The sequence below is a fragment of the Mytilus galloprovincialis genome, chromosome 11, assembly GCF_965363235.1.
Source record: "Mytilus galloprovincialis chromosome 11, xbMytGall1.hap1.1, whole genome shotgun sequence".
NCBI lineage: Eukaryota > Metazoa > Mollusca > Bivalvia > Mytilida > Mytilidae > Mytilus > Mytilus galloprovincialis.
In genome coordinates, this window is record NC_134848.1 from 8,685,658 (window position 1) to 8,698,202 (window position 12,545).

At 31.9% G+C, this 12,545-nt stretch overlaps 1 protein-coding gene and 1 pseudogene across 1 annotated transcript in view; one reads left to right on the forward strand and one right to left on the reverse strand.

Annotated features, from left to right (window-relative positions):
- The window catches only part of LOC143052021 (uncharacterized), a 208,533-nt gene that overhangs the window by 40,832 nt on the left and 155,156 nt on the right, over nucleotides 1-12,545 (forward strand). The window contains exons 19-20 of the mRNA XM_076224995.1: nucleotides 6,470-6,514; nucleotides 7,184-7,240. Of these exons, the coding sequence (XP_076081110.1) occupies nucleotides 6,470-6,514; nucleotides 7,184-7,240 (102 nt within the window). The remainder of the gene's footprint in view (nucleotides 1-6,469; nucleotides 6,515-7,183; nucleotides 7,241-12,545) is intronic.
- Nucleotides 10,595-11,700, reverse strand: LOC143051972 (uncharacterized; annotated as a pseudogene).

Here is a 12,545-nt window from a genome sequence, read left to right on the forward strand (position 1 = left end):
ATCCACTCGATAAAAAAACCAAAATAATAAAAAGACACAATTTACAGACACTGTGTCCTAACAACGTATACTAAAAAGACACAATTTACAGGCACTGTGTCCTATCAACATATTTACTTGATACAAACTAAATTATTCTAAAAAGACACAATTTACAGACACTGTGTCCTATCAATGTATCTACTTGATACAAACTAAATATACTAAAAAGACACAATTTACAGACATTGTGTCCTATCGATGTATCTACTTGATACAAATCAAAATATACTAAAAAAAACATAAATTACAGATACTGTCCTATCAATGTATACTAAAAAGACACAATTTACAGACACTGTGTCCTAACAACGTATACTAAAAAGACACAATTTACAGACACTGTGCCCTATCAACATATCTACTTGATACAAACTAAATATACTAAAAAGACACAATTTACAGACATTGTGTCCTATCGATGTATCTACTTGATACAAATCAAAATATACTAAAAAAATATAAATTACAGATACTGTCCTATCAATGTATACTAAAAAGACACAATTTACAGACACTGTGTCCTAACAACGTATACTAAAAAGACATAATTTACAGACACTGTGTCCTATCAACATATCAACTTGATACAAACTGAATTATCCTAAAAAGACACAATTTACAGACACTGTATCCTATCAATGTATCTACTTGATACAAACAAAATTATACTAAAACGACACCATTTTCAGACATTGTGTCCTATCAACGTATTTACTCGATACGAAACAAAATATACTAAAACGACACAATTTACAGACATTGAGTCCTATCAACTTATACTAAAAAGACACAATTTGCAGACACAGTGTCTAATCAACTTATACTAAAAAGACACAATTTACAGACACTGTGTCATATCAACGTATACTTAAAAGACACAATTTACAGAGACTGTGTCCTATCAACAAATTTACTTGATACAAACTAAATTATCCTAGAAAGACACAATTTACAGACACTGTGTCCTATCAATGGATCTTCTTGATACAAACTAAATTATCCTAAAAAGACACAATTTACAGACAGTGTGTCCTATCAACGTATCCACTCGATAAAAAAACCAAAATAATAAAAAGACACAATTTACAGACACTGTGTCCTAACAACGTATACTAAAAAGACACAATTTACAGACACTGTGCCCTATCAACATATCTTCTTGATACAAACTAAATTATCCTAAAAAGACACAATTTACAGACAGTGTGTCCTATCAACGTATCTACTCGATAAAAAACAAAAATGATAAAAAGACAAAATTTACAGACCGTGTGTCCTAACAGCATGAACAGTGTATCTCCTTAATACAAACCAACATATGATAAAGAAAACATTTTACAGAAATTGTTTCACAAATAACTGTATTACCTTATATATTCTTATAATTTTACTGTCTCATATAACTAAATGCAAATGGGAAATTTTAAGATAACAGTCCTGGCAAGCTGGCTTCTGTCAACTTCCTCTGAGTAATATTTGGTCATCTCAATGGTAAACGCATGAATTCCTGGTTTTAGGTCGTCCTTGTATCAGCTTAAATGAGCGTCATAATTCACCTTTCCCATTTGTCCACTGTTTCCATATAATATGAACTGTTATGCGATATGTAATGAGCTGTGACCCACAAGCCCTGTACAAAATATAAAATAATAAACGGCAGTAATTCATTCTCAAAATATGTCATTACAAGTTCAGTTGTGAGACAAATAAACATGACGGAAGGTTAGAAAATTGTAGTTTTTGTTGTTGACTGTCATCTCACCCATTCTTAAAAGAGCAGGTTATGCTAGGGTGAACATTGCTTTGAATAGAAGTTGATCATTCCTATTAGATATTGTCTGTTTCAATGCATCTATTAATTGATTCAAATTCGTACTAGTGATTGGAAGTCTCATATATTGATTTCTTCCCTAGTGCACTGATTTCAGTACCTTATTGATAATGAATGAATCAGAAGGATCAGGTCAGTTATTAATTACTGTTTTGTGTGAACTTATAAGGGAGCTGAACTGGCTTTTTGCATGTTGAAAATGAGTGGTTGACACCGCAGTTGAAACATCTGTGTTGAAACTTGCATTTATCACCGAACTTACATCCTATTAAAACCCTTATCAAAAAAGAAAAACATACTCCACTTGGCCAGCGAGTATCTCCACTTTTGTTATTGTCCTTGTAATTGTGCTCTTAAATATAGTTCTAGGTGTGTACTCCCCCATTGCGCTTCTCCTCTTTCTATTAATTTCCTAAATTCAATATCATAATATTGCCAGTTCCCCCCTTCTCGTGACATTTCCATGATTATTTCCATATGGTTGGGAATTACAGACCCTAATTCAGGGGTTTTAGTGCAAATTATTGATGTAAATTTATTCCAGGCTGATAGCCATTGGTTTAGGGTTATTGTTTTCTTGTTTCATTCTTCTGTAATGGACAATTCGGGGTTGTCCGCCCCATGAACCAGTTGTAATCTGTATTTTGTCTCATCATTTTCCAATAGGGAATTGAAGTTAATATACTGTTCGGCCCAGATCTGTTGTTTTATTTTATCTCTAATGTTTCCCCCTGGTTTGAGTGAGCAACGGACAAAGGCGTATTGTCCCCCAACAATTTGTTTATCAACATTTGGTTGTACAGGCAGAACCTCTGGGCTGACAACTACATTGTTACTGTTGTTGTTTTGCTCTCCATTACCTTGGATGTTTCTGTTCAGATTGTCCACATGACTTTGGACCTCAGCCGCCTGAACATCTGAGTTGCCATTATTTTTTGAAGCTATCTTGTCAAAAATTTCCTCCATCCTCCTTTCCATACGGCTAGCTACCCTTTCTGTTACCATATTGGTCAACTCCTCCATGACCTCTGGTGATATAACTGTATTATTATTTGGGGGATTGAAGGCCCACTTGGTATAGCGGTTGAAGTTTTCTTCCTCTGGGCAGCGGTCTTCATTTTCTTAATAGCACCTGCCACTCCATACGAGGATTGTCTTTTTGGAGGCATTGTCTGGAATATACTAATGTAAACTTAATAATACAATACTTTCAATCATAAATAATATTATAATAGGTCTATTTTCTTTTCTTGAATTTGTCTATTTATTTTCTTTGTATTTCAGCTTGATTATTGATGTTATTGTTAACCTGTTTGAATAATTAAATAAATCTGGACGATACTCCTTCGCTTAATTGTGTGTTTGTATTCAATAATGCAAGTTTCTGCTTTGTGTTGTTATCTTGTATTGATTTATGGTTAGTGCCACTTGAACCATGATTATCATTGTCCTCTTTTTCTTCTTAGTATAAGCCTCCTTTAATTAGGAGCACCTCCAAATATATATGGAGTTTTCCCTCAACTTTAAAATTTTAAAATGATAAAACAAAATTTCCAACGTATGTACAGCACATATAAATAAACAATAAAGGATAGAAATGTCATGCATGGCATATTTACATGGACCTTTTTATTACAAATTAATCTACCATACAAGTATAAAATTGAGAATGGAAATGGGGAATGTGTCAAAGAGACAACAACGACAACCAAATAAAAAACAACAGCAGAGGGTCACCAACAGGTCTTCAATGTAGCGAGAACTTCCCGCACCCGGAGGCGTCCTTTAGCTGGCCCCTAAACAAATATATACTAGTCCAGTGATAATGAACGCCATACTAATTTCCAAATTGTACACAAGAAACTAAAATTAAAATAATACAAGACTAACAAAGGCCAGAGGCTCCTGACTTGGGACAGGCGCAAAAATGCGGCGGGGTTAAACATGTTTGTGAGATCTCAACCCTCCCCCTATACCTCTAACCAATGTAGTAAAGTAAACGCATAACAATACGCACATTAAAATTCAGTTCAAGAAAAATCCGAGTCTGATGTCATAAGATGTAACCAAAGAAAATAAACAAAATGACAATAATACATAAATAACAACAGACTACTAGCAGTTAACTGACATGCCAGCTCCAGACTTCAATTAAACTGACTGAAAGATTATGATTTCATCATATGAACATCAGGCACAATCCTTCCCGTTAGGGGTTTAGTATCATACCATCATAACATATATGAGAAGAACATAACCCGTGTCATGCCAACAACTGTTTTTAGAATAAATGTGTTTAGTTCCGATGATAAGACCTTATCAGTGACTCAATATTAACACCAAAATATGCAATCTTTAATGACTTGACAACAGTATCGTAATTATATCCCTTCTTAATTAGTCTATTCAAAGGTTTTGTATGTTTCTGAGGTGAATACTGACACCTTTGTGCTTTATAAAGAATATTACCATAAAAAATTGGATGTGAAATACCTGAACGTATTAGAAGTCTGCATGTTGAGCTATATTTACGAATGATGTATTCACTTAAGTATATGACTTAGTTTTATTTATATTTAAAATATGTTTCATTTGAATTTGCTTTTAAATATATGCATAAAATGTTCATTAAAAGGGGGTTTCATTTAATAAAATATATGTATTAAAATAAAAGGTTAAGATGTAAGAATTTAATAAAATCTAAAAAGGCAGATTTTCTCAGTGAAATGTTATATGTACTTCATGATCAATGTATATGAGAACTTTAAACAGTTATAAAAAACTTGTTTTGTCACCATCAATAAATTTTGAATTGTCATTGTGTTGCGATTATCGACCGGAAGTTTACAAAATATTACTTGAGTGCGGTTCAGATACATGTACATTTCCGTTCTCTAATTTAATCTCTTTGCAGGCATTGATAACTGCTCCTCTTATTGACTTGTATAAATGGTATTGATCTTTCGTATTCAGATGTACTCCATCGGAATAAATTTATCTTTGAATGAATATTTATGTGTCGTGTCATGATCCCAAACGATAAATTTCGATGATTTTTCAACCTCGTTTTTTATCATTTTATTTATTTATTGTGCTTTCCGAAATACATATTCTTGTATGCCCCATCTCTGACACATGTATTTTCTCGGTTTTATCCATCTTTCTTAAATCTGAAATAAAATATTTTTGAAAATTGAATGTCACCAAATTTCTGTGTGTTCTTCCTTTGGCAGCTATTTGGAAAAGAGGCTGAATTATAAAAACATGTGCTTGAAGTAGCGCCCCCTTATCAATTGCAAAATTCCAATGAGTTTCAAGTTAGATAATTACATATGTACCATCCGTAACTATTTTCTACATATTTCTAAAATTTACAAAACATGATAACACAAGACTGAATACTATTAAAATTTAGTCTTTCATTGTACCATAGAGTCACCTATGCTGCACATAAGTGTATATTATTATATTTCACTTAATAGAAAGATCTATGTATTTGAAAAACATTATCATACTTTACAATATAATCATAAAAAATGTGATATGAGATAACACCCTACCAAATTATTTCGCCAAAAAATAGAATATTTTTTTTCATTTTCTATATGACAATAAATATAAGTTTAATGATAAATATATGAGAATATTGAATACTCATATGATAACTAGTCAATTCTTTTTTGTGTGTATTTAATGTGAAGCTATTGTTTTCGCTAACTTACTTCACCTTTGCTAATATAATTTATTCTATCAAGCAAATTTAAGTATTTGAAAAGAAAAACAATGCATACTTTTAATCAGACATATGAATTCGTTTATTCTGCGTTGTAGTGATAGTTTGACGGAAATCAAACAGTAAAATGAATTGATAGGTCGTTTCGGAGAGACTGTGATATATTTTTCCTTTTATAAACGTAACACATTTTGACATTATTCCAGCTATTATGTGTTATGTATGTACATAGTTACAAATATATTTTTTGTCAACATTGTCAGACATTATTTTTGTTTTCTCGTCAAAGTAATCTTATGCTATTTCAATTCATTTTATCTAGCAAATATAAAGTGGATTAAAGAACAAATCAGACTGTTTAACTATAACTGCTCTAGAATCGTATGTGTTGTGATAATTAATCAACGAAAAAGGAACCGTAAACACAATCTGAAGTCTAACTCGAAAAGGCTGAGAATTATTTACGTTTCAAGACGTTACAAAACACTGAACAATATTTAAATGGCCCTCGTATATCACCTGTTTAAAAAAAACGCCGGATTTATGTCGACAGGATAACGCCACCAGTATAGCTCAAACTGATTTATCCGTATTAGGGCTGATTTATTTATATCATTTAATAATTAGTATTACAAAGCACTGTGTCACATAAAACATTGATAGTAGAATAATAAGTGTATATTGCTATACGTGTTGTAAAGGTGTTTGGCTTTTTGTTTGAATTGCTGTCACTGTTTCATTAGAATACCGGAGTTTTTGTTTATAACAAAAACAAAAATCAAAAGAATCATAGAAAAGAGAAAACACACATGTTTCATGAGATTTTATGCACTCCAATATTCATTATTGAAATATACTTTCAGTCACTGAAGCTACAACACCTAAAATAACTTCTACAACACCATCATGTAAGTTTATTATCACGATACCAAGTGTCAACGTATTACGAATTCAACTAATTTCTACGATAGACAAAGGCAACAGTTGTAAACCGATGTTCAAAACTCATAAATCGATAGAAAAAAAAATCCGGGTCACAAACTAAAACCGAGCGAAACTCATTAAAAATAAGAGGGGAACGACTACACAACATAAGTCTGAAACTGATTGAAAATGTGTTATTACTTTACAAAACACATCATCTTTTATTTCTTATTTGAAGCTTCCAACATCAATTAAAGTCGTAACAATGTACACGCAAACGTATAAGTCCACCTGTATAATGTCGATTTCTTTTAACCCAGCTTCTATATTACAGAATGTGTGGTCTTTAATTATCACATGCAACTATAAATGCTAAAACCAGTAATTGCATATTGTTATACGTGTGATACAGCTTTTTTTTTATGTCGGGTTCGACAACCGCCAGTCACTATTCAAATAAATTACCGGTCTTGTTTACTCATCATCCTTAAAACAAAAACAAAAGGTAGATAATATTTTTTCTGTGTATATACATTCGTAATAAAACTTACAAAATCCTCTAAAATTAAGTGAAAAATAGAAAATAAATACTGACAGATGTTTGAGTCTTAAACATTTCAGTATAACAAAAAAGAAATATGTTTTTGTTTCAGCTTCTTCCACTTTAAGGCGCTGGTGGACTGCAAATTCAACACCACCAGCACGCGTGTGTAAGTACATGTTGACAACTAAATAGAAAATGTCAAATTGAGCTCTACCAAATTCAAAACTACTTATCAATTGAAACATGATGTAATGTTTGACAGATTAAAAAACCCGACCTATATGACATGTTTCAACCACAATTAAATACACATCAAGCGTATCATCCAAAAGTAAGTAACGACACATCAGACCAAAGCTTAGTAACTAATCAAGCTAATAATAGACCAATTGATAAGAGAATAACGTGCGTGATCAACGATAAGAGATATACATATAAATATAAATACACCTAATTCGCAGATACGTGAAAGCCGTTAATGACCGCTCCTAAACGATCACATACAGTAAACCATTACAAAAGTAGTAACTGTTGATATAAACACATGTGAATGTCCAACAAAAAGTATTTCATGATTCCGAGTCTGATATTGTTTAAGTACGAAAAAATATACAAGTCGATAAAATGTTATTTATTATTATGCAAATATTTTGGCTTAAGGGCAACACGTTGTTTAGCAGAAAACTTCATTGGTATCATTGAATAAAAAGCGATGAATGTAAACTAACTAACGCCATCATTATACTTCGCTTCTCAAGCACTGTATGCGACACACTGTATGAATGCATAAGGATATTTTTTTCTAAATTATAATGTTATTTACCCAGTTTTATAATAATGTAGCATATTAATCTATTGCAATAAAAAGTCATAATATCTAATAAAATTTATAGATTTAGCTAACAATGTCCTTATATTTGTATAAAGTAACATTCGTTTATAGTGAAAAATTGTTTTAACGTTGAATAAGCTACAATTAAAAATTGCTTGCTGGTCTTTCTCTGTGATTACCATTAGATAACGCTGGTTTATTTCCCAATCAATCTATCATCAAAGGAAGATAAATAATTCGAGTTTCGTTCATAGTCTTTTTCAAAAATGATGAACGGTTCTTTATATTGGTATGTAATCATTTTAAACGTTTCAAATTTATGAAATCACATTCGTACATCAATGTTTTTGATACACCAATAACAAAAACTGAAATATATTGAATTGATACATTTTGTTATTATTCAAAATTATATCAGAAACCTAAACTTAATTATTAAATAATGAACCTGTTAAGGGGAGAGAATACTCGCATAATTTTTTCGAATTGGCACATAATACAACGGAATGTCACTCTTGCATACAAATGGCACATCAATATAATTAATTAACTGTGCAATCGTCCTCCACCTTCAATGATGATTCTAAATTATAAATATAACAAAAAGTTGTTACTCTATAGATAGTGAACACTAATGAAAGCTAACCCACTGTAAAAATATTTCTTTGCAATTTTTTCAAACTTTCTCAGAAAAATGCTCGAGCCACTTGACTTTCATAGCTCAAAATTAACGTTTTTACACAATATTTGAATAAATTAGTTCAAGACTATTCGCTTCTCAAAATGTAAGACGCAATAAAAATCGTATGCTTGCATCATCCTACCGAAATATGGATTTAATTAAGTCCTGAACATTTCGACATTTTTTCGTATATTTTTATCAAAACCGGTTTAACCAAATCACAAGTACGTGTAAAGATCCGACTAAATACCTATTTCCCGATATGGTAAAGTTGCTAATTAATGCAAATCAATAACAAAATAAATGGTATGAAGAAATTAAGAAATTCTAATTTAGCATTTGAAAACATCTGATTTCCCAGTGTTTGTATAGTGTTGTCCCCAATACCTTGAAAAACAGCTCTAGCGACTGGACCTGATCGTAAGGAATATAAAAAAAGAAGATGTGGTATGATTGTAAATGAGACAACTATTTACAAGAGACCAAAATAACACAGACATTAACAACTATAGGTCACCGTACGGATTTTAATAATGAGCAACGCCTATACCGCCGCATAGTCAGCTATAAAAGGCCCCGAAATGATAATGTAAAACCATTCAAACGAGAAAACAAACAGCCTAATTCATGAACAAAAATAGAACGAAACACAATATGTTACAAATAAACAAACGACAACCCACGGATTACAGGATCCTGACTTGGGACAGGCACATAATGTTTGCTATAACCCTTTTCACTATATATTTATGCCATGGGTATTGTTTAAGCTTGCTTATAAAATAGTTCTGGGAAAGTCGTTAACCAGTTTTAACAAAAACGAATCACTATGCTCTGCGTTTAGGTTTCGTCGTTCCCTCAACAGCAGAAATAGCTATATATACGTACAAACCACACCATATATCTTGAACAAGGAAATTATAATACCTTGTCGAAAAATATCCTTCTTTGTAGCTTTAAATGTAATAGTTCCTTCGCTTTCTGAAAAAAAATGATTCTTGGATGTTTTGTTTTAACACTGATTTGCAATGGACCACACATAGATAAAAAAAATCTTCCAGACATATTAGGACTCCTTGAATTAAATTAAGTGATATTGAGTACTTAAATTGTCATTTAAACCATCGCTTTATTCAATTGTCACTGATAAGTCTTTTGTGACCTAAGTAGCGTGTAGCACAAATGAAAATTTTCCATCCTGGTATGTATGTAGAGTCTATTTTGATTAAAATATTTTTGAAAATTGAATGTCACCAAATTTCTGTGTGTTCTTCCTTTGGCAGCTATTTGGAAAAGAGAATGGATTATAAAAACATGTTCTTGAAGTAGCACCCCCTTATCAATTGCAAAATTCCAATGAGTTTCAAGATAGATAATTACATATGTACCATCGGTAACTATTTTCTACATATTTCTAAAATTTACAAAACATGATAACACAAGACTGAATACAATTAAAATTTAGTCTTTCATTGTACCATAAAGTCAGTTATGCTGCACATAAGTGTATTTATGGTCCCCTTAAGTCAAAATAACAACTAACACATATTATGATGATGCAGGCCACAGATGTGACAGTTTATGTTTCAAAATCAATCATACCAAAAGATACATGTATAAAATTTGCATACACTACAATTATAAGTATCAATTATGAATTTAAATATACAATACTATCATTACAGTCTGAACCAATGAGCATATTATGTAATAAATGAAAAGACAAATGTCATCAATTATTGCAATTGAATTTTTTGAAAATTTATCTCCCCTTGACTATACATTTGTTAATAATAGTGTAACATTTCAACTTTTGGGAGCAGATACCGCCATGACGGATGAAGCTCTTATGGAGCGGAAAATTCTTAAAAGAGCAGGTTATGCTAGGGTGAACATTACTTTGAATAGAAGTTGATCATTCCTATTAGATATTGTCTTTTTCAATGCATCTATTAATTGATTCAAATTCGTACTAGGGATTGGAAGTCTCATACTTGATTTCTTCCCTAGTGCACTGATTTCAGTACCTTATTGGTAATGAATGAATCAGAAGGATCTGGCCAGTTATTAATTACTGTTTTGTGTGAACTTATAAGGGAGCTGAACTGGTTTTTGCATGTTGAAAATGAGTGGTTGAAACAGCAGTTGAAACATCTGTGTTGAAACTTGCATTTATCACCGAACTTACATCCTATTAAAACCCTTATGAAAAGAAAAACATACTCCTCTTGGCCAGCGAGTATTTCCACTTGTTATTGTCATTCCCAGTTATAACCTTTCCTTGTAATTGTGCTCTTAAATATAGTTCTAGGTGTGTACTCCCCCATTGCGCTTCTCCTCTTTCTACTAATTTCCTAAATTCAATATCATAAAATTGCCAGTTCCCCCCTTCTCGTGACATTTCCATGATTATTTCCATATGGTTGGGAATTACAGACCCTAATTCAGGGGTTTTAGTGCAAATTATTGATGTAAATTTATTCCAGGCTGATAGCCATTGGTTAAGGGTTATTGTTTTCTTGTTTCATTCTTCTGTAATGGACAATTCGGGGTTGTCCGCCCCATGAACCAGTTGTAATCTGTATTTTGTCTCATCATTTTCTAATAGGGAATTGAAGTTAATTTACTGTCCGGCCCAGATCTGTTGTTTTATTTTATCTGTTATGTTTCCCCCTGGTTTGAGTGAGCAACGGACAAAGGCTGATTGTCCCCCAACAATTTGTTTATCAACATTTGGTTGTACAGCCAGAACCTCTGGGCTGACAACTACATTATTACTGTCGTTGTTTTGCTCTCCATTACCTTGGATGTTTCTGTTCAGATTGTCCTCATGACTTTGGACCTCAGCCGCCTGAACATCTGAATTGCCATTTATTTTTGAAGCTATCTTGTCAAAAATTTCCTCCATCCTCCTTTCCATACGGCTAGCTACCCTTTCTGTTGCCATATTGGTCAACTCCTCCAAGACATCTGGTGATATAACTGTATTATTATTTGGGGGGATTGAAGGCCCACTTGGTATAGCGGTTGAAGTTTTCTTCCTCTGGGCAGCGGTCTTCATTTTCTTAATAGCACCTGCCACCCAATACGAGGATTGTCTTTTTGGAGGCATTGTCTGGAATATACTAATGTAAACTTAATAATACAATACTTTCAATCATAAATAATATTATAATAGGACTATTTTGTTTTATTGAATTTGTCTAGTTATTTTCTTTGTATTTCAGCTTGATTATTCATGTTATTGTTAACCTGTTTGAATAATTAAATAAATCTGGACGATACTCCTCCGCTAAATTGTGTGTTTGTATTCAATAATGCAAGATTCTGCTTTGTGTTGTTATCTTGTATTAATTTATGGTTAGTGCCACTTGAACCATGATTATCATTGTCCCCTTCTTCTTCTTAGTATAAGCATCCTTTAATTAGGAGCACCTCCAAATATATATGGAGTTTTCCCTCAACTTTAAAATTTTAAAATGATAAAACAAAATTTCCAACGTATGTACAGCACATATAAATAAACAATAAACGATAGAAATGTCATGCATGGCATATTTACATGGACCTTTTTATTACAAACTAATCTACCATACAAGTCTATTCACTTAAGTATATATGACTTAGTTTTATTTATATTTAAAATATGTTTCATTTGAATTTGCTTTCAAATATATGCATAAAATGTTCATTAAAAGGAGGTTTCATTTAATAAAATATATGTATTAAAATAAAAGGTTAAGATGTAAGAATTTAATAAAATCTAAAAAGGCAGATTTTCTCAGTGAAATGTTATATGTACTTCTTGATCAGTGTATATGAAAACTTTAAACAGTTATAAAAAACTTGTTTTGTCACCATCAATAAATTTTGAATTGTCATTGTGTTGCGATTATCAACCGGAAGTTTACAAAATATTACAAAATTTTCGAGTGCGGTTCAGATACATGTACATTT